Source organism: Aquarana catesbeiana, linkage group LG04, assembly GCF_042186555.1.
Source record: "Aquarana catesbeiana isolate 2022-GZ linkage group LG04, ASM4218655v1, whole genome shotgun sequence".
Classification (NCBI taxonomy): Eukaryota; Metazoa; Chordata; class Amphibia; order Anura; family Ranidae; genus Aquarana; species Aquarana catesbeiana.
The window spans coordinates 247,758,939-247,782,059 of NC_133327.1; the positions used below are offsets into that span (position 1 = coordinate 247,758,939).

The 23,121-nt window shown below is 41.8% G+C and overlaps 1 protein-coding gene across 6 annotated transcripts in view; it reads left to right on the forward strand.

The window, feature by feature from the left end:
- LOC141139843 (probable cation-transporting ATPase 13A4) overlaps positions 1-23,121 on the forward strand; it is a 125,326-nt gene that overhangs the window by 40,767 nt on the left and 61,438 nt on the right. For all 6 annotated transcript variants that reach the window (XR_012243817.1, XM_073626369.1, XM_073626367.1 and 3 more), the window contains 7 exons: positions 4,963-5,032; positions 7,493-7,627; positions 11,377-11,449; positions 13,648-13,779; positions 14,107-14,277; positions 19,321-19,478; positions 21,338-21,526. Coding sequence is in view for 5 of the 6 variants with exons in the window: in XM_073626369.1 (XP_073482470.1) it covers positions 4,963-5,032; positions 7,493-7,627; positions 11,377-11,449; positions 13,648-13,779; positions 14,107-14,277; positions 19,321-19,478; positions 21,338-21,526 (928 nt within the window). In the remaining variant the exon portion in view is untranslated. The remainder of the gene's footprint in view (positions 1-4,962; positions 5,033-7,492; positions 7,628-11,376; positions 11,450-13,647; positions 13,780-14,106; positions 14,278-19,320; positions 19,479-21,337; positions 21,527-23,121) is intronic.

Consider the following 23,121-nt stretch of genomic DNA (forward strand, 5'->3'; position numbering starts at 1 on the left):
AAATTTTTATCATTTTTATCATAGAGCTTTCTTTTGGTGGTATTTGATCACCTCTGCGGTTTTTATTTATTGCGCTATAAACAAAAGAAGAGGGACAAGTTTGAAAAAACACAATATTTTTTACTTTTTGCTATAATAAATATCCAATTTTTTAAAAAAATTTTTCCTCAGTTTAGGCCGATATGTATTCTTCTACATATTTTTGGTAAAAAAATCACAATAAGCGTATATTGATTGGTTTGCGCAAAAGTTATAGGGTCTACAAAATAGGGGATAGATTTATAGCATTTTTATTATTTATTTTTTATTTTTACTAGTCATGGCGGCGATCTACGATTTTTATTGTGACTGCAATATTGAGGCGGACATATTGGACACTTTTGACACATTTTTGGGACCATTCACAATTATACAGCGATCCGTGCTATAAAAATGCATTGATTACTGTGTGAATGTGACTGGCAGGCAAGGGGTTAACACTAGGGGGTGATCAAGGGGTGAATGTGTGTCCTAGAGAGGTGATTCTAACTGTGGGGGAGGGGACTGACTGGGGGAGGTGACCGATCGGTGTCCCTATGTACAAGGGACACACCATCGGTCTCCTCTCCTCTGACAGGACGTGGATCTGTGTGTTTACACACACAGATCCACGGTCCTGCTCAGTTACTGGGCAATCGCGGGTGCCCGGCAAACATCGCGGCCGCCAGGCATGCGCATCGGGTCCCCAGTGACGCAGCGGGCGGGTGCGCGCGTGCACCCCCTAGTGGCTCGGGAAGGCGATCACGTCATATGATGTCCGCCCAGAACGACAGCTGGCTCGTCCCACCGTCATATGACAGTGGGCGGGCAGCTAGTGGTTAACCAATTGTTTGTGCTGATTGTTCTTTATATAAATACTTACATACTGTATGTGTTTGTGAATGTTATTAGCATTTTAGCTTGAGTACCTTGTTCTTTGAAGCTACAGTTTAACCACTTAAGGACAGGAAAAATTTCCCTCTTAAAGCAGGGTTTCACTGTCTCCAAATTTTTAATTTTTTTTGCAAAATGACAACGATTAATATATTTAAATATAGAACTTACTTGTTCTGTTTTTAGTGCTTACTGCTGTCTGTTTTCGCTTAAAAAAAAAAGTTATTAATTTTAATGTTGCCGGTTGTCATCTCGCCTGTGGGCATGTGAAGCCCACAGGCATCCTCTTCCGGGATATGGTGCTGCTGATTGACCAGCATGCACCGCCTGTTCTATCCCCAATCTCGCGCATGCGCAGTAAACTCAAATCTGAGCGCCGTCAACAGCTCCGGTTGCCATCACAACGGGCGGCGGCGTAGAAATCCCGCGAGATTTTGCGGCGGCTCTCCGCACTGACTCCTGGGATGAATGACACGAGATCCCAGGAGACAGTGCGGCGATGAAAGGAAATGATGCGTATACCCGCAAAATCCCTGCCTACAGCCGCAGGGACCGAACACAGGCCGGGCCACATATCTGAAGGTAGGAAAATTTTTTTTTTTTAAAACGGTCCATTGAGCACTCTGTGCTATATTTAGAAGCCACTGAGTTGAACTTTAGAAAATGTGTACAGATCCGCTTTAATGACCAGACCATTTTTTGCGATACGGCACTGAAAGGTGCAATATCACCGTTATTCACTAGTCCTGACTATTATCTTATTATCAAATAATAATTACCTCATTGTCGGCTGATTCCGTTGCTCTCATACCCAAATATATCTCTATGCATAGGGAACAGCGTATATAAATAATTGACACAGCAAAGTTGCTTCATACACTGTTCGGTTTATTGTCCCAGACAGGGTGTTAAATATGAATAAAAGATAGGTGTTACCGACCATCTTCCACCAATAAGGGGTACATATTCAAATGACACATTTCCTTTTAACATACTTTCAACCAGGGGCGTTGCTAGATCTGCAAAAGATCTGGGGCTAGAGCCCATAGCAGCGGTCACCAACCTTTTTGCATGCCCGCGGGGGAGGTTTGGGAGACCTAAGCAATTTTTCACGGGTGATGGCTGGTGTTGGCGCTTCAATCACCATGGCACCATGGTTGATATGGCGTCAGGGTGATTAAAGTGCATTATTTCTATTGTTACATTCTAATATATAATGAAGTGGTTCAACTTACCATACTGCAGAATCAGTGGGAGCCCTGGGCGTGTCACTTACCACATCTCCTACCACCATTTGCAGATTACCACATCTCCTGCCACCATTTGCAGATTGTCACTTGCCACGTCTCCTACCACCATTTGCAGATTATCACTTGCCACGTCTGTTGGCTCAATTTGCAGATTGCCACATCTCCTGCCACCATTTGCAGATTGTCACTTGCCACCTGATGTGGATTGTAACTTGCCATGCCAGCCAGTGCTACCAAATGTGCATTGATGCTGCATTGGTGGCAGGCTGACAGCACTGGTCCATTCGGTGAGAGCAGGAGAGCGGTGATGCAGGGCGGGCAGTGAGAGATGATGTCATCTCGCTGATCCCCGCTGCACCTCCGACATTGAAGCAAGAGGGTCTGGCTGCAAAGTGGAGCTCCACGATGACAGGAAGCATTTGACCTCCACTCCTGATGTGTGACGGCAGTGAGAGATGATGTAATCTCTCTGCTGCTCGCCGCACCTCGCTCCCAAATTGAAGAGGCCCGGCTGTTAAGAGCGCTGATGTGGAGCAGGCAGAGAGAGAGCCCGCTCACTTCTCTCTTCTCCTCCAGCCTCTCTCATGCAGCCAACCTGCAACCCGCTGGTTAGGCAGGGACCCTGCAGCAAGAGACTCGGGGCTATGGACCCCAGATACGAGGCTATAGCCCCAATAGCCACCCCCTAGCAACGCCCCTGCTTTCAACCAATCATAGTCATTAACTCTTTATCATCTTTATCAGATATAATTGCAGACCATCTTCAGACACACGTAACTTCCCTATGTCTGGTTTCGATTTCAACACAAATTCACTTCTTGAACAACAATATATATATTTACTTGATCAGCAATATAACTTTAAAGGGGCGGTTGAGCCTTAGATTACAAAACACAAGGGGGACTTTTTTACATGACTTTCAGGCACTGCGTCGCTTTAACTGACAATTGCACGGTCGTGCGATACTGTACCCAGACAAAATTTACGTCATTTTTCACACAAATAGATCCACAAAGTGCGACAATTTAGAAAAAAAGCAATATGTTTTACTTTTTGCTATAATAAATATCCCCCCAAAAATTATAAAAAAACCTAATTTCTTCCTCAGTTTAGACCGATATATATTCTTCTACATATTTTTGGTAAAAAAATCGCAATAAGCGTATATTGATTGGTTTGCGCAAAAGTTATAACATATACAAAATAGGAAATAGATTTATGGCATTTGTATTATTATTATTTTTTTTACTAGTAATGGCGGCGATCTGGGATTTTTAGCGGGACTGCGACATTGCGGTGGACAGATCGGACACTTTTGATAAATTTGTGGGACCATTGACATTTATACAGCGATCAGTGCTATAAAAATGCACTGATTACTGTGTAAATGTCACTGTTAGGGAAGGGGTTAACGCTAGGAGGTGATCAAGGGGTTAACTGTGTTCCCTGCTAGGTGTTTCCAACTGTATGTGCATGTGACTTACTAAAGGAGGAGCCAGATCGTTGTTCCTACTTAGTAGGACATCGCGGCCGCCGGCCATGCACATCGTGTCCCCGGCCGCGCATCATGTCCCCCACTGTCCCGTGTCCCCCGCCGCCCCCGCCGTCCTGCTATACCTATGGCTCTTAAAGGTGCCGACGGTTGTGCCGACCTGCCGCAGTATAATGACGGCAGCTGGTCGGCAAGTGGTTAAATCAGTTAAACACATTTCACATATATCACAACCAAATAGTTTTTCAGTTTGTTTTCTTTAGAAAACTGCCACAGTATGAGTGGAAAAGCAAACAAGGGTCCTTGTTCTCTGTGTGGGAGCAGTGGTTTCTCTGCAGAGGTTACAACATACCTCTTCTGAGTCAGAGCTAGAGCTCTAATCAGCCAGGAGCACAATCTGCTGATTGCTGAGTTATAGGTCTGACTCAGAAGGGGATGCGATGGATCCTGACCCAGAAACCGTTGGTTCCATAAAGAGAGCAAGATTCCTTTCATGCAGAATTCTGACAGGGGACAGGCTTTTCTATTCAGGTTGAGGCTACATTTTAAAGAGAACTGTACGAACACCTTTTTAATGCGCCTGGAATATATTTAGCTGGTTTAAACTAAAAGTCCAGTTGGGCATATGGCTAGCAGTACTTTACACCTTAAAGGAGTTTTAAAGGCAGAAGGTTTTTTATCTTAATGCATTCTATGCATTAAAATATTTTTTATTTATTTATTTTATTTATTTTAAATAAAAAACCTTCTCTGTGTAGCAGCCTCCCCAACACTCCCTAATTACTTACCTGAGCCCCATCTCTCTCCAGCGATGTCCAGGAGTGTCTTAGCCATCCAGGACACAGCAGTGGTGCCATTGGCTCCTGTGGCTGTCAATCAAAGTTAGTTAGCCAATCAGGGAAGAGAGGGGATGGGGCCAGGCTGGGGCTCTGTGTCTAAATGGACACAGGGAGCTGTGGCTCAGGTGCCCCCATAGCAAGCTGCTTGCTGTGGGGACACTCGACAGTAGGGAGGGGCCAGGAGCAGCAAAGAGGGACCAGAGAAAAGGAGAATCCAGGCTTCTCTGTGCAAAACCACCTGCACAGAGGAGGTAATCATAATATGTTTGTTATTTTATTTTTTTAAATTAGGTTTTACAATCACTTTAAGCCTATACACCTTAAGCCAAAAAATGCATGTGATGTTTATTATCAATACCATGACTTCAAACAATCCATTGAACTTGCTTAAATATATGTTGTCAGGAGTGAGCAGCTGTATATAGGTGACAAGAAAGCTCCAAAACTGAATATAAACTTTCCTTTGCAGGAGGACTGTTTGTGGGCCAAATGCTATTGAAGTTGAAATTGTACCAGTATGGAAGCTACTCGTTAAAGAGGTTATAATTATTGTTTATTCAATAGTGCCTTATAGTAGTATTTATAGGAGGCATACGCACACTATCAAAGTATATATCTCTGCAAAAAAAAAAAAAAATATTCAGTACACCTCTGACATACATTAATATTTCCCCATGTTTTGTCTCCTTAGGCCTTGTGCACATACTGTAGATGGTGTGCAGTATAAAGAGTGCTGGGAGTAAAAATCCCACCATTCTTTGTGCCCAAGGAGCGGCAGGTGCCACATTTAGCTTGCCTTCAAGTGAATAGCTGTACAAGGCCACACACTTGTAAACACCAATGCTTCTGTGCATTGGTGTTTACTCGGCACATGCCTACAATGTATTTCCCGATTGTGGAAGTTTCATGTTTGGGAATATGGTGTTAGTAAATGCGCGGGCAAACACTGATGCAAACAAGCATCAGCGTTTAAAAGAGTACAGCCACATAAGTTATTCATTTGTATGACTCCCTCCCTGAACTGACATCACAGTGCATCTGATGCAATGAAATCCCAAGCAGTGTTATCAACCTTGCCTATTTTTATTTGGATAGAAGAAAGAGCACCTTCTACTCTCCTTATTTCCATAAAATAGGGTGGAGGTGATCAGTAGTCCAGTATCGGAGAAATGGGCTGAGCTGCAAAGGCTGTTTGGAATTTCAGTGTACCACAGGCAAAAGGGAGCTCACTGGATTTCTAACAGGGCTAAAACATGCGTAAATGTGCATGTATTTAAGAGATGTACTGAATATTTATGTATTTTTTTGTTCAAACATGCAGTGTACAGTCTAGTAGGTTATAATTATATCATTTTCTTAAAATGTATTTTTATACTGAAATAATCCAATGTTTTAAAAAGTATGGTAGTATGCAAGGCTATTTTTCAGGAAAAACTCATAATCATGTATTTGGTATAGACTGCTCAGTGACAGGCCCAGCTCTCCTTACAGAGCTAAAATATTTAAGCTCCAATTTACATGCACATCTTAAACTGGCCATACACTGTGCAAATTTGGTCTGGTGCTTGGTGAATTGTTTGAAATCCATTTCAAGTTTGGCCCTGTTGGCCCCTCTTACCCCTGATGTCCTTCCACTGAAAAATCGAACAAGCCGGGACAAGCATTGCCAGGGAAACAGTGGCTGCATCCAGTCAGATGCAACTGCTGTACAGGTATTCAGCCATAGTTGCTGGCTGTCAAAATACAGTAGCCCAGGAGGGGTCTGTTTATCCTCGCTGTATAGCGTGGATGGAGACATTTGTTAGATGTTATTCATTCAGCTTTTATGCCGCGTACACACGATTGGATGTTTCGTCTCGTTTTACCAGACCCAGCGCTTCCGTCTCATACTTGATTCTGAGCATGCTTGTTTTTTTGCGCGTCGGAATTGCATACAGACGAACAAAATTTCTGTTAGGAATTTTTTCCCGATGGAAAAATAGGGAACCTGCTCTCAATCTTTTGCTGGCGGAAATTCCGCCAGCAAAAGTCCGATGGAGCATACACACAGTCAGAATTTCCGACCAAAAGCTCACATCGGACTTTTGCTGGCAGAAATTCTGATCGTGTGTACGCGGCATTAGACTGAACAATAAAATCTATCAGTGTATGGCCAGCTTAAAGTGGATGTAAACCCGAAAAAAAAAAATAAAAATTTAATATCACACTGTAGATTATAAGATTTCCTATCATTTGAGCCCAGTCTTGCCTCACAGAGTTAATCCATCTCTGAGCAATCCTCTTTTATTGTTCAGTGAGAAAAATCTTGACAAACCTAGAAAAACTTTGTCAAATCCTCTCCCTTGCTGTGAGTGACAGGTGATTTACATCTCGTGCACTAGCCTAAGACATGCATTATTTTTAAATTCCCTCCCCCACTCCTTTCTTCAGCAGCTCTGCAAGGATTGGCTGTTCCACACCTCAGCATGATTTGGCATACTGAAGTCATGTGGTTACTTTCCTGTCTTTTCACTGGATGTTAGAGATCATAGCAGAAGTTCAGCAGAAGTTCAGTGTTAGAAATACACATATTGACAAGGGGAGTGTAGAGGTGGGCGGGGAGTCTACTGACATCATGACTCCACCCACCGAGCTCCAGAGAACAGACCCACCCACAGAATATGCAGTTTTTCGGGTCTAATAACAGACAGAGGGGAGACATTTGACAGGTAAAGATACATGCAGGAGGCTTGTATATCCTTATAGATAACCCCTATGGCAGTAGTTTAGAAAGGATGACATTGGGTTTACATCCACTTTAACTCAGATGAGTGACCATACATATTTGTGATTAAAGAGAGAGACAATCAGAAAGTAAACAGTTTATTCGAGGTTCCCCCTTTGAAATTCCCATAATACTCCTATTAAAGAGAGATTCTTCTATAAACAGATTGTGCTTATTATCTCTGAAAATACCAGTTTATTTATTGTTTTATACATGGTTTTATCTTTTATTTCAGGTTTTAAATCCATTCTATTTCTTTCAAGCTGGAAGCCTCAGCCTGTGGCTTGCAGAAGGATATATTGAGTATTCTATAGTGATTATTGTGATCACTGTGCTATCCATCATTCTGACTGTCTATGATCTGAGAATGGTATTGTATATTTTCATTATTTAGCACTGATCCCTATTAATAACAATATCTATAGTATTAGTGGTAAATCTGTCAACAAAGAGGCCTTGCATCCCATGGTAAAGATAGGAGTATAATAGAAAATACATTTTTACTCATGATTCAATGGAGCCCATTACTCTCTTGCTGGGTAAATAGTACATTTCCTTAGAGCTCGTTTACACTTGCTTCAAAACATGACTTCAGGCACGCTTTTTTAAAGATCTCTGAATGCCAGTCAAAGCTCCTGTCACTAAATAAAATGGTTAGCTTATTTTCTGTGATATTGTGTGCCCAGTAAGGATGTATTCCTGTTCATATTTACTGCCACTGAATGTGACCCATTCTAGTGAATGGGGCTGTACCACAATCTCCCTGCAACCATGTGCAATGCACATGGCTACAATGCAGTGGTGCATGCTTAAAGGGTTAAAACAACAATTGGGTAGCTTAATTCATGAATTCTTCCCACTACTCAATACAAAACCCAAAACAGCATTACAACAGAATAGTTCCAAACCCCTCCTTAATTGTGCATCAGTTTTTAAATCTGTCTTATCTAAATAAAAATGGTTTATTTTCCAGTGGTAATTCTGTCACAGACCTGCACAAATCTGTTTTGGCTGGCTGCCTAGGATTACAGACACAGAGGTCACAAATACACATTATAACTATTTCATATGCATTGATAACTGACAGACAGCTTGAATATTACCTTATTTTGCTGCTAAATTGCTTAAGAAATGTTCCTCTATGTCAGAGGTAGGCAACCTTTTGAGCACAGTGTGCCAAAAATATTTTTCAAAGAAATTGAGAGTGCCGGTTTTATAAAAAAGATTGTCAACTTCACACTATCATTTACAAAAATGAATTTTTAAAAAGTAAATAATGTAAACTATTTGAGTAATAGTGAAAAATTAACATCCTGCACTTTCACGCCTCAGATCAGCCCCGATTCTTGCAACTCCACACTTCATATCAGCCCCAATTCCTGCATCTTCATACCTCAGATCACTATTACCCCCCTGCAAAGCTGTTTCTCTACTGTACCCCCCTGCTCATCTGTCCCACCACTGCACCCCCCTGTACATCTGCCCCACCACTGTAACCCCCTGCACATCTGCCCCACCACTGCACCCCCTGTACATCTGCCCCACCACTGTACCCCCTTGCTCATCTGTCCCACCAATGCACCCCCCTGTACATCTGCCCCACCACTGTAACCCCCTGCACATCTGCCCCACCACTGCACCCCCCTGTACATCTGCCCCACCACTGTACCCCCCTGCACATCTGCCCCACCACTGCACCCCCTGTACATCTGCCCCACCACTGTCCCCCTCTGTACATCTGCCCCACCACTGTACCCCCCTGCAAATCTGTTTCACCACTATACCCCCCTGCTCGTGTGCCCCACCATTGCACCCCCTTGTACATCTGCCCCACCACTGTGCCCCCCTGCTCACCTGCCCCATCACTGCACCCCCCTGTACATCTGCCCCACCACCTTCCCCCCTGCAAATCTGTTTTACCACTGTACCCCCCTTCTCATCTGCCCCACCACTGCACCCCCTTACATCTGCCCCACCACTGTAACCCCCTGCACATCTGCCCCACTACTACACCCCTTGCACATCTGCTCCACCACTGCACCCCTCTGCTCTTCTGTCTCACCACTGAACCCCCCTCTCATTTGTCTGTCCTAACACTGAACTCATCTGTTCATCAGTCCCACCATTGTAACCCCTTGCTCATCTGCCCCACTACTGTACCTTCTGCACATCTGTCTCACCTCTGTACCCCCTGCTCTTCTGCCCCACCAATGTAACCCCCTGCTCATCTGTCCCACCAATGTACCTCTTTTCTCATCTGCTCACCACTCTACCCCTCTGCACATCTGATCCACCTATGTACCCTCTGCACATCGGCCACACCTCTGTACCCCCCCCACACATCTGCCCCACTAATGTACCCCCTCCTGATTATCTGTCCTAACACTGAACCCCCTTCTCATCTGTTCTGACACTGAAGCCCCTGCTCATCTGCCCCACCACTGTACCCTCTTCTCATCTATGATATCCACAATATGCAGAGCAGTGCAAGGAAGCAAAGATGAGACACAGCTACATTACCTGCCCTAGCACTCTCATTCCTGCTGATCCACCTCTCGCATCCATCCCAGGTGCTTGTATGTTATGTCACATACAAGCATCTGAAATGGATGCGCAATGATGAGCTCAGGTCAGGGGTATTTTCTGAAAGCAGTGTTCAGGATCATAAGTTGGGCCCTATCAGCTGAGAGAAAGTGCAGAGCGGTGCACCGCAGCAAAAATTGGGTGTGGTTTTTAGTGCGTGGAATATTGGCTGTGACTTAAAGGGACACAGAGTGCAGGGGCTCAGTAGTATGTGACGCAAAGGTTTAGGATTAAGTGAGGCAGAGTTCAAGAGTCAGAAGTAAGTGACGCAGAGTTCACGAGTTGGGAGTAGGGGATGCAGAGGTCAGTAGTAGTAGATGACGCAGAGCTGAGGGGTCAGTAGTAAGTAACACATATACACACACACACATTAAAAAAAAACAAAAAAACATATGTATTTTAACAAAGTTAAAGAAGCTCAACAGTAATTCCACAAACTGTCACCTGCTTGTGGTTTTCTCAATCACAGTGAAGGTCCTACTTTCTGTGATTGGTAGTGGCAACTAAGCGAGCTATCTTCCTCCAGATGGTGGGTGGGGCTAGCAGGACTGGGATTGACTTTAGCAGTCGTCAAACACAGTCCTCCTTATCCTGGAAAGAGGACCGCCCCACTAGCAGAACTGCACCCAATCTCTTCCCCATCACAAGAGCTGACGATCGCAGCTACAGCAGATGTTTCCCATCTTATACAATGTGTGGGGGCACAGAGCCTCCCCCTCAGTGCGGCTGCGGTGCAGGGAATTCTGAGATTGGAATGCATTAGTGTGGCAGAAGCTGGATCTCACCGACACTTCCCTGCGCTGCTCTGCTGATGGGGAGGGAGTCGCATGCCAACAAATGAGGCCTACCCCTGCTCTATGTATTACAACGTGTCATAAATTCAGCGACATTTATATGTTGCAGTGAAATGAAATTCTCCTCCAATCTCATTTAATGAACAGAAAGAGAGCTAACTGTACAATATATCAGAATTTAAATGGATTTGATTGCTAATGTTAGCTACTAACTTGTTTCAGTATACTTGTTCTTACAACAGTGCTCTTATATTTAGCAAAGATCTGCAATATGTACTATATATGGTGGGAAATATTTGGAATCCAGTTTTATCATTGTAATATTGAGAAACATGCTGTTTAGATGTTTAGCCGACATGCCCCCCTGCCCAGCCATTAGCTGGGAAGACCAGTGTACTGCTGTTCCCCTCCTCCAGCTCTCTGAGCACCTTATGCAGCTAAGAACAGAGGGTATGTAATCACTTATAAAAAAGGTATTTATAATATTTTGTATATATGTACACAAATGTTTTGCCTTTTATATCTATTTTAAACTGAATGAGTTGTTTTACAAGGTAAGGGTTCACATATACTTTAATTGCTCTGTGCCAGAAAATACCCCACTACATACATACTATTTTATTTAAAGATTATTTAGGGGTTTGATATCTGGCAAAATCAGTCTTTGTCCCCGACCTCCATCTAACACTCTTTGGGAAATTTTAGATTTAATCAGTTGTCTATTTTCTTCTTCTCCGCATAGCAATCTGTGAAACTACATCGGCTTGTAGAAACCAATAACAGTTCAGTGGTCACGGTGCATACCAGTGATGGAAGTAAGTAAAACTCTAAGTCAGGGGTGGGCAATTATTTTTCCCTAGGGGCCACATGAGAAACTGGGACTGTTGTGGAGGGCTTAACTTAATTCCTAATTTTGGACCTGGGAAAGTTCGTAAGGACCTAAACATATAGAAAACAAACACCTGGCCCTATGAATAATAGGTACAAATGCTCATGAAATAGGTCTCTTTCAGACAGGCAGTCAGGGGTGGCCCCTGGCTGCTCACCTGAACTGTAAAACAACAGCCTGGACTGGGGCTGTTCACATGACACAGCCACAACGTTGTGGCTGCAGCATTTTTATCTTGGGGTACAGAGTTTGACAAGTGGCATCTCTTGTCAAACTCGCTCATTGAGTTCAAGGCTACGCTATAAGCACGTGCAGTGCATGGAATTACAAAGTGGTAGTGTGGTATTATACAGTGAAATCAGGCAGTGAGTAGGCAACATAACTCTTCCTTACCGCCTTACAAATACACTCTGTAAAGCACTGTGACTGGAAAGAGAGAGCCTAAGATTGATACAGCAGGGATTTCTGCAGTTTCTGACCTGAAGTGAAGAACAGGTGCATGGCCCCTGGGGTTTGCAGCATACAGGTGCTAATACAGGGAGAACTTGGCCAGGGAGCAGAGTGGCACCTGGATATCTCCTTTACAACGCTCTCCCGCTGGAACCGAGCATCCCTGCTGTAACGATCACCTCCTCAGGCTCTCTCCTTCCAGCTTTTGCAGCTCTCCACACAGACATCTGACAGCATGGCTCTCTGAACCTGTGAGCTTCGTCGGTGATGAAGCTCACAGGCTCAGAGAGGCATGCTAATAGTGGAGGCATCAAAGACCAGAGATCGACAGCCAAAGGGCTGGCTGAGGCCCTGGGGCTGCAGTTTTCTCAGGTCTGCAGTAAATGGTATATTTCTCAAGGCAGTAATTCTGGCATTCATCAAACCTTCGCTAGAGTATAATTTCAGTGACCAGTGGTACCAACACGCTTTTCAATCTGATTGTTTCATGATTTTCTTTTCAATATTTCTATCATTGCTATGGAATATTAAACTGTGAGTGCAGCAAAGGATAATACTCCAAAATACAACAAGAATTTCTAAAAAAAAAAATGTATGTGGCCAGTATAACACTGCATGTATGTATACATACAGTACTTCTGCTGGTGTTTTTAGTGTGGGACCTGTGATATTTTGGCCATGTATGACTTTCTCACCACCTGTGAAATACCTGTTTTGTATTAGAATAAGCGATCCACCACAGATTGCTTTCAGGGGGAGGGCAGCAAAGGCTGCCACATGTATAAACTGAGCCTGTGTCTTTAGTGTTTTTTTTTTAAATTATAGGTCTAAAGTGTATTGATTTAAATTTAAAAGCAAGCTCATAGGGAATAATGTGTGTGCTCAAAACTGTGTTTTTTTATCTGTTCAGCTTCCTTTGTATGTTGTGTTAAAATATTAAGAAAGATGCCTATGTACAAATATTTGCCTCTATCAGTGGTGTATGATCACAGCCTAGGCGTCTCTTCCCCTTTACTGCCTCATATATAATTTCTTTCAATTATACGGAAAGGTGTTGATAAGACTTGCAGAGGTGCACTGAAAAGTGGCTAAGGGCTCTTGTAGGTCTTGAGGATGCTTCCCCTTACATCCTCTGCAGTTGGTCATCTGAGTTTTCATATGATGAAGTGCAGGGGAGCCATGGGAAGTGTCTAAGCACTGACCTTTCCGCAGCTTCTCTGCTTTGTTCTGCCACAAAGATTTGAGCAGCATCTTTTGGCTTGGTGCGTTTTTTTTGTTTTTTAATTGTATTTTCATATTTAGACAATGAGTGGAAACGTGGAGCCGCATTCTCATGAGAAAAGTTAAGTCATTCAGACATTCTATTTTATTTATTTTTTCCTAACAGGAGTAACAGGGGTTTACAGTATGTTCCTTTTGATAATGGGTCTACTTACAGGGCGGAACTACAGACTAGAAGAGCATAGTTTGGCAAACATCAGTGCTGTATTAAGTGTAGCAGCTATCATCTACAGCTGTTTCTCTATGATTATGACTTTCTGACGGCATCTGGAATCAGCCACAGGCATATAAATTATTGTAAAAGACTTGAATAAGCAGAAGAAATATAATTTTGTCTTTAGGTAGTTGAAGATAATATATGGTTCTTTCTTCATCTAATGTGCTCTATTCTAGGCAATGAAGAGATTGAATCAAGGCACTTGGTTCCTGGAGATCTGATTGTTCTTACAGGGAAAAGGTTTTTTCTTCCATGTGACTGCATTCTTCTGAGAGGAAACTGCATTGTCAATGAAGGCATGCTGACAGGTAATCAAGATATAGTCATGCAGATTATACTGGCATTTAAACTATCACTGTCAACAGCTGATCTTGTGGTAGCTAACCAGTACAGGCAGATGCTTGGAAGTGTTTAAAAGCCTAGAAATTCGTTTACAGATTTTCATAATCAAGTAGGGTAATACCAACCTTTAATTGTTCTTTTGTATGTACACACCCATTGACCCAGCCTAAATCATGTTTGTGTGAATAAGTGAAGTTGTTTCTTCTGATTAGTTAAAAATATTTAATTACAATAAAATGTGAATTAATGAAAGTTGTTTTGTAATTCATTTTAACACCAATGGTATTTTTTAGGAGAGAGTATCCCAGTCACAAAAACTCCCCTTGACAATGCTACAGATTGCCTCCAATGGAAAGTCCACAGTGGGGAAGATTACAAGAGACATGTGCTATATTGTGGTACCGAGGTCATTCAGGCAACACCATCTGGCTCTACTCCTGTCACAGCAGTTGTACTACAAACTGGTTTGTTCTGGGTGATCTACGAAGTGGTTTGTGTGGTTGGGGGGAGGTATTTGACATAAGAACTCAACTAAGCATTGCTTGCAGCTGAATGGCCACATAATATAACCAAGTTGTAAAGTTAGTATACCTAGATCCCTTTCTACGAACAAAATGTTCTTTCTATGTTCCAATGTTTTTATATTCTAAATTTCCCAAACCAAATGGAGTAAGTTGAATATGTGTTCCCAACAGAAAGCCAGGAAAAGGTATCTACTGTTCCCTGATCTACAGCGACTGCACTTACAAGTACACTTCCAAGTGCACTTTCAGTGCACTTGTAGTGCAAAGTGGAGTTGCCTTTAGTAAATCAACCCCAATGTCTCATGCCGAAAGAATGTTAATCTATGATAAAAGGTAGCAGCCAAAACTGCACACCTGATACCTGTTAGAACTGGTTGTCAGAACTGGTTGTCACTTACATCTCTCATCCCAACTCAGGGGAGCCCTATTGTGCCAGTTTGGCATTTAGATTTAAATTTGGATAGTATATCTTTACGAGTGTGGTGCTTCAGAATTCCTTTGACAGAACTACAACATACAGTATTTATATCTTAAACCATAAACCATGAACCATAACATAGTGGGGACAAGCAGGTGGTGGGCTCAATTCACAAAATAAGCTTTCAGCCTGCATATGCCACTGCAGTCTGAAGATGACAGTGTGCCTCTGTTTAATATTAAAATTGTCAGATACCATTACGACAATAAAAATGAATGAATTTAACATATATATTTGTTTACATGTTTGCACATTTTGTAGTCTATAGTAAAAAATCACAAGTTTTTTATTAAAATAGTGGGTCAGAAAAGCATTATATATCCTTATATATAAAACATATTTAGGTCATACATTTATACTCAAATTAATCAGTGCTTGCTGATACTGCTAAATTTAACTTGGGCATTTAGCGTTCAAAGACCTCAGGTCAGGAATAGGTAAATCAATTTCTTTGTCCCTTTGAAGCACCTGGGATCCTAGGCTGAAGTTATGCACAGGGTGATGACTTCTCTACAAGGCGCTAATGCCCACACCCTGTTATGCAATGGTCTATAGGTAAAACCTCAGTGGGCGTTAGAGACTTTGGCACCTGACAGATGACATTTAGACAAGCGGACCTTTAGGGGCAAGTCATTGTGACAGAAAGGGACAAGACTAAATCATGGCTTGGAGAGATGGTTGCACTTCAAGAGTATATTTACCTTGGAGACTTTTTAAGCCACATCAGATTTATATTAATTAAGAATTGTTCTATTTCTCCATGCATTGAAGGAAAGAGTAAAGAAAGGCAAGCCACACCCAAACCCAAGTTTGACTCATTAGGGGATGTTTAGAAGTAGGATTGTGAATATTCAAAAAGCTCATGCCAAAAGATGAAAGTTAAAATTCCTAATGCCAATTTTTTTGTTAAATAATCCAACAATTAATAAAAGCAGACATTTTACCCAAAAAATTGCGGCACACATTCACATTCAATGACTTTAACCTGGCCATTATCCAAATGCTCATTCACTTGAAAAGCAAACACAAAGTGACTGTTTTAAAATATATACAGGTAATAATCATACATAAATATATTTGAAGCATTATGGTCAATGTAATCTGATGCTCCAAAAGCATTAACTTGTGAAATCTACAAAGCTTAATTCTTTAGTGAAGTTTTGCAACTCACAAAATGACACCAAATTATTAGTAGTTTTTGAAATACAGTATGTTCAGTCAATCTAATTCTTCATTTCATTTCATTTGAATGATTAAAAACATGTCTTTTTATTTAAACAGTCCAAGGCATACAGTGGACAAGGAACATCTAGTGAGCAGCATGGCTGACCCAAGTGTGTTACCTGGAGGTGGATGCCGCATGAGTGACCAGATGTTGCTGGGATGATAGCTGGCTAGAGACAGGCTGAGCTGTCAGATGGAGTGCACACAGCAGGGCTCCAGGGGAGGGGAGGTTCGTCACTGCCCTGCTAAATGGATGGAGGGAACCGAGGTGGGGTTCCTGATTCAGTGGAGGAGCCAGCCAGGGACCGCAGCGTGGATGAGAGTGGCGGGGGCACCTGGGAATGATGGTCACTCCACAGGGGAAGCCACGCCTGTCACCCGGAAGTGGTGTCACAAACTGGCTGAAGTGGTAGGTGCTGGGCCTCGAACTGTGAGCAGCGCTGGGATTGGTGGGTAATCACCCACCAATCCCAGCACTGCCCACAGTACATGGCCCAGTGCTCCATCAGATTTGGCAACCTGTCTGATTTGGTAATGGAAATGACGTTACCAACAAAATGTGCTTACTGCGCATGCGCAATGTGTTCCAGCATGGCTGGTATGCATTCCTATTCTGATAGAACACAAAGGCGGCAGCGGACATCTTGTTACACCCAGGCAAGTTTTGAAAGTCACACTTATTTTAGCAGTAAACTGAGTTCACATATACTCAAATACACTAAATCAAAGCGATCGACTGAGGGTGTCCAAAAATGTCCTTGGCCCCTTATGATCATCAGTTTGGCGGTGAGCAGTGCGGGGTGTACCAAGATGCCTGTCGGCACCTTCTGACTGCAGCCTTGTCGCTGGTTTCCAAATTTGTCATAAAAACACTATCACAGATTTACAATACTGTATTACACTGTATAAGCTGACTTTACCACTAAAACAAGTGTAAAATTCCAGACTTGCCTAGGTGTAGCAAAATCTGGGTGTAACAAGATGTCCAGTGCCGCCTTTGTGTTCTGTCAGAATAGGAAACCTATTGGATCGCATAGCGGCCATACTGGAACACATTGCGCTCGCACAGTAAGCAATTTTTGCTGGTAACGTCACTTCCGTTACCAGATCTGACGGGTCGCCTAATCTGATGGAACACTGGCACCTACCACTTCCGCCAGTTTGTGACATCACTTCCAGGTGATGGGCATGGCTTTCCCCGTGGAGCGACCATAAATCCCAGACGCCCTGGCCACTCTCATCCATGCTGGTGTCTCTGGCTGGCTCCTCCACTGCTGCAGGGACCCTAGCTCGGTTCCCTCCATCCATTTAGCAGGACAGCGATGACCCCCCCCCAATCTATCATCCCAGCATCATCTGGTTACTCATGCGGCATCCACCTCCAGGTAACACACTTGGGTCAGCTATGCTGCTCACTGGATGTTTCTTGTCCACTGTATGCCTTGGACTGCTTCAATAAATATACATGTTTTTATTCATTCAAGATTGGTTTTATGGCTTTGCTATGGTACAGCGCTCTTTCCCATTTGTGTTCTTCTTTTTATATCATCTGTCTATGAGTTTGGAATAGCAGCGACCTATGCAGACTGCTTGCTCCCCAGCTAGTTGATGGTATATGTGCCCGGACACTTGTGTTGTGTTTGTACTGATATATGTGTTGCATTCGGAGGGACAAGCTGAGCCTCTGCCCACTCCAAGCAGACAGCGTACCTCTGTTACCTCTCTCCCAGTAACAGAATGGGATCCCTCCAAGCTTATAGCGCCAACCTCATATGTGCTCTCACATAAATCTTCTCTTTCCATACCTAGTGACCAGGTATAGATCTCCAAAATGCTAGTCCACTTCTGGTGACCGGCTGAGACAGAGAGCTAAGGAGGGGGTCAGAGCACCGCCCCCCTCGCTACCGGAGAAATTGTCACCTAAAAGATACCACGCCAACGACTGGTTGCTGTTTCTCCTTGCAATTACTCAAAACCTCTGTAGTAGTGATTACATATACCCCATATTGTGGTTATGGACAGGTGAAGTCCATGCTTGGCGATGTCCTAACAGAAAAGTCCATGTTCCAGGTTTCCTTCAGTGAATCAGCTTCCAGAGCAGACCACAGGTACCAGCGAGACTTTAGTTGCATGTGTTCCCCATGCATTTCTCCAAGTGTTCCACGCCGCCCCCTTAGAATCCGGACCTCTTCCCTTTTATAGAACATGGAAAGGAGGCTGGACCCCAGTGAAAGTGAACACACCGAGAAAAGGAGGAAAAACATGAACTCCTTCCCCCTGACCTGGGTAGCTGGGTGCTAACTAAATACACAGTAGGCCATCTGCCTACAGGTAGAAAAAGCAAAAACGTGTCATCAAAAAGATACATCTTAAGTGCTAACTGAAAAAGATAGAAAATAAAAGCTCTAAAGCTCTTTTTTCAAATAATTAGTTCTTGAAATTGACAATCACTTTTATCTTCTTGAATATCCTTTCCTTTAACCAAAGCTATAATTACCACACCCTATGGCTGCCCCTAGGACTTATGCCTGATAACTGATCTCTGTCTTGTGTTAGCATATTATTATTCTGATTATTAAATCTAAAATACTGTGACATATTAAGATAGACCATTAGTAATTGTTTTGATTTAGTTCTCAGTTTCTTATTATTTTGAACAATATGTCAATTGTTTCTAATAATGTACCTAATCATTTCTAATCTCAGGGAATTTAAATAAAATAAAAGCAAACCTATTTTTAAGCTAATAAACTTATGTTTTTTTTTTTTTATCACCAATGCTTTGCCATATCCATAACGTAGCAGCTTGCATCATATTTCCCCAATTTTTGCCCAAAATCCTATTTCTGTGAGCTTTGTGATACTGGGGGTGTTACATCAGTTGTTTTAAGTGTTTTCGGTGAAACCATGCCAGTCAGGAAGTCCTTTTTTGGGGCTTGTTGGCGCACTTTTTTTTGAACAAAAGAAAAGCTCCATAGAAAATCAGTTGCCCATGCAGGGGGTTCCACCATCAAAAACAAGCACAGTCAAAATACATTTACAATGCCATTTACAATTAGTGGTAGCACAGCTAACTTGCATTATCACACATCACGTTACTACAACTCTGGCGTGAATCTATTTAGTATGAAAAATGTTTACATGCAGCATAGAATTAAAGGCAGCCTTTTTTCTATACTCTTAAGAGATTAGTCTACCTATTCATTTTCTAACAAATAATCTAATGAATGACAGTGTTGCCTGTTTATCATTACTTACTCATACTGTTCTTTCCTATCCAGGTTTCAACACAGCTAAAGGAGATATGGTGCGATCCATTTTGTACCCCAAGCCTATGAATTTCAAGCTGTATAGAGATGCATTTAGGTTCTTGATGTGCCTTGTTTCTATAGCTATTATTGGATTCATATACTCTGTGGTAGTTTTTGCAGTTAAGGGGGTAAGTGACTGAGAACATGAACATTTCTGCAATTCTAAACTTACACTATATTTATAAAGCATAAATATTTCTCAAAGAAAATGTAATTGTTATACAGAATAAGATGAATGCATACCACTTAAAACATGTGTAGCACTCACCCCCCAAGGGGCTGCTAAGATTTTGTCCAGTTTGTCCCAAATAGTGCAGAGCCTGCCAGTCACACAAGCACAGTCCCATGCTCTCACAGGCTCAGTCTAGGGGATGTCTTTTTAGTATTTATTGCCGAAGATCCTTAACAGGAGAGGGGTTTAGGATATTCCAAAATGATCAGTAACAACAGTAGGGGGACAAACTTCTCTCTAATCCTTCAATCCTTCCTGCAAAAGCAGCTTTTCTGTAGGTAGCAGCAAAAGGGAAGTACAGGCATACCCCACTTTTAAGTACGCAATGGGGTTTATTTACTAAAGCTGGAAAGTGCAAACTCAGGCTCACTTCTGCATAGAAATCAATGAGCTTCCAGGTTTTATTACCAAAGCTTAATTGAACAAACCGAGGTTAGAAGCTCATATGTTTCTATGCAAAAGTGAGCCTGATTATGCACTTTTCAGCTTTAGTAAATAAACCCCATTGTGTACTTAAAAGTGGGGTATGCCTGTATATATATATATATATATATATATATATATATATATATATATATATATATATGACCCTACAGCAGCAGTGCACAGATCCAAAGCCTCTTCTGGCACTTAGTTCCCTAAGCTTTCAGTTCCCAGCAAGGTCTTTACTCACAGTGTCCCAGGAGCTGTCTTCAACCCAACATCTGAAGGTAGGTCCTTAATGAGAGAGATAACCAGATCATTCTCAAGACCTAGGAGGTCAGTACAATGCCCTCCAGCAAAGGTAATCCTCATGCAAACTTCCCCAGGCCTTCAGACCAGCAACTGCTGAGGCCCAGATTGCGATTTCTTGTCTCTCTGGCTATCTCCCTGAGGCAACAGCCCTCCAGGAGTCTGAAACCCGCCCTTGAGGGAAAGAACATTCTGTTCAGGCCTCCTGCACATTTATTACTTCCCCAGTCACCTTCTGGATGCCCTTTCCAGGGATTGGCTGAGGCATGATAAATATTCAACTGATCATTTGAATCTCCCAGCCCTGTGGTCTGGACACAGACACAGAACTACACAATCTATCAATGCTCCATTTAATACAATGGAGCCAAAAATGACATTTACTAACCTAACCAGAAGAGGGCACTACACATGGAATTTACTATTAATATTTATGGTACTTTTAAAACATGCTATGGTACAGGGCAATCTTGACTTGCAAAACTACTTGAGCATGCAGCAGTTCACTAAAGAGATAAAGAAACATGTTTTTGGTCACTCTGTCAGCGGCAGATTATTGTTTCAAAACCAAACAATGCAGTTAGGGTTCAGGTACAACTTATTTTGGATAAGTATTATCTTTTATTACCTCTTAACTCTACCTGTGCAGTCATTAGCATGTCCACACCTAGGACAGAACTCTAATGATGCCTTTAAAGCTGTCAATCAAAATATAGCTCAGTTGAATCCCCTGTCTGGCTTCTCACATGTGTTGTTATTAAGAAGAAAAAAATAAAATGCAAGTTAAATCATGTACATAGGAAGATTTGTCTTTGGGCTTTTGTCATTGTTTAGTAATACACTTCTGTCTTGAAACATTCAGTATTTTTAAAGTTAGAAAAATCTGAAGCTGTGGCTGTTTTTATTTATGACCCTTATTTGAGATGCATACCACCATTGCTAAAAATCCATATCAATGTTGGTGTCAGTATTATTTGTATTTACTAATTACTTTCTCTTTGTTTTGAATTTCCTATGCACTAGGGATCTGCAAGGGATATTGTTGTCAAGTCACTTGTTGCTGTCACAGTTGCCATTCCTCCTGTACTTCCTGCTGCAGTGGCAACAGGCATCATGTATGCCCAGAAGCGGCTTAAAAAGAAAAAAATATTTTGCATCAGCCCCCAAAGGATCAATGTGTGTGGGAGAATAAACCTGGTTTGTTTTGATAAAGTAAGAACAACTGGAAATATAAGTTATAACACCGCTACAAATTTATCTTTTCAATTTTGACTTTTCTTGGATGTAGTTCCTAGGCAATTTGAAGCACCGTCAATTAAAAAAAAAAAACAAATGGATAAATCAACCTACTACCAATAGAGTCTTCTGATTTTAGTCATGTTTTGGTAGTAGGTTACCTTAACCTGTTGGGTCATCTTAGCCATTTACAAGTGGTTGTAATGTATGTGTAGCTGACAAAGCAGTTTTTTTTACAGTACCAAAAAAGCTGCATTTATTTAGAAAGAACCAGCCACACTGAAGGTCCAGTGAATTTATTTACACAACAGGCTATATTGAAGAGATTTTGTAAAATTTACCTTTAAATTTAAAAAAAGAGCTTATAAGAACTGAATTTGTGATAAAGCTTGACAAAGTAATATTTTCTATGAGCAGCTGACTTAATTTCCTGTAATCCCAAGGAAAAATACTGCCATCATTCTAATATGCCAAAGACATGGAAAGGTGGTCAAATGTGATAGTTTAAACAGAAAACAATAATTCAAACAATCATCAGTGCTTGTTGTGTGGTGTATGTAGGTATATGCAAAGGGATGCTGTTTTCCAGATACACCTGCTGCTGGATTTGGCTAATTTTCCTGAGAATAGTCAGCAATGGTTGGCTATTTTTACACAATGAAATTAAATACTCTCCTGAACTAGCCATATTTAGTTGGGTTGTACAAGAAACATTAAATTATTACCAATACATCCAGGCTTGTGATTCACATGCCCTGCCACTTTGGATAGGTTATTGGTGACACCCATTCTCATTACATATTGTATCAGCTCTCTGGCTTAAGACAGCTTACTAGTTACTCTCAGTAAGGTCCTCCCTGTGACTCTTCTTTCTATATACCCATATATACAACTTTCTTTCCAACCTCCACAGTTGGAAACATGATAGGGTACGAGTACTATGCAATGAAAAGCTTCTTATTGGTTGACAGTATTGATATTCTCACTCTCATCCTCATTTTGGGTATGCTGGGTAAAATGTTTTCAAGACAGACCAGGTTAATATTAGTGGTGGGTATTAACAAAAAGCTTATTTGTACTTTACCTTTAAACACCATTTCAATATCTATACAGTATTTTATAGTTATGGAAAATCTCACAGCTTTTCTTTTATTTACTGGAAATTTTATCAAATACATTTTCCCTGATTGGTAAAGGATTGCTGGAATCAGTAATAAAACCAATTAAGACACATATCTTATTTTGTTACAATGTTACATCAGCTAATGTACTAGCTATAAGACTAGGTTTACATATGAGCAACGCACACAAAATTGCGTGAAAAACTTGCGGAAATGTGCCCATGCTTGGTCACACCTGTAGGAGCAAACCAAGCCTAAAACCTGGAAAAACACATAACTGACAACCCACTCTGCAACATCATGCTATTCCTGCCGCAATTTTATGGATATTATATCTTATTAGCATGCAATAGTTCATAAAACATTGTTAAAAAAGGGAGAACAAATGTAATACACTGTATACAGTGCATAGTATTGTGAGGGCAAAACAATTGTACCTGAGAATGGCAT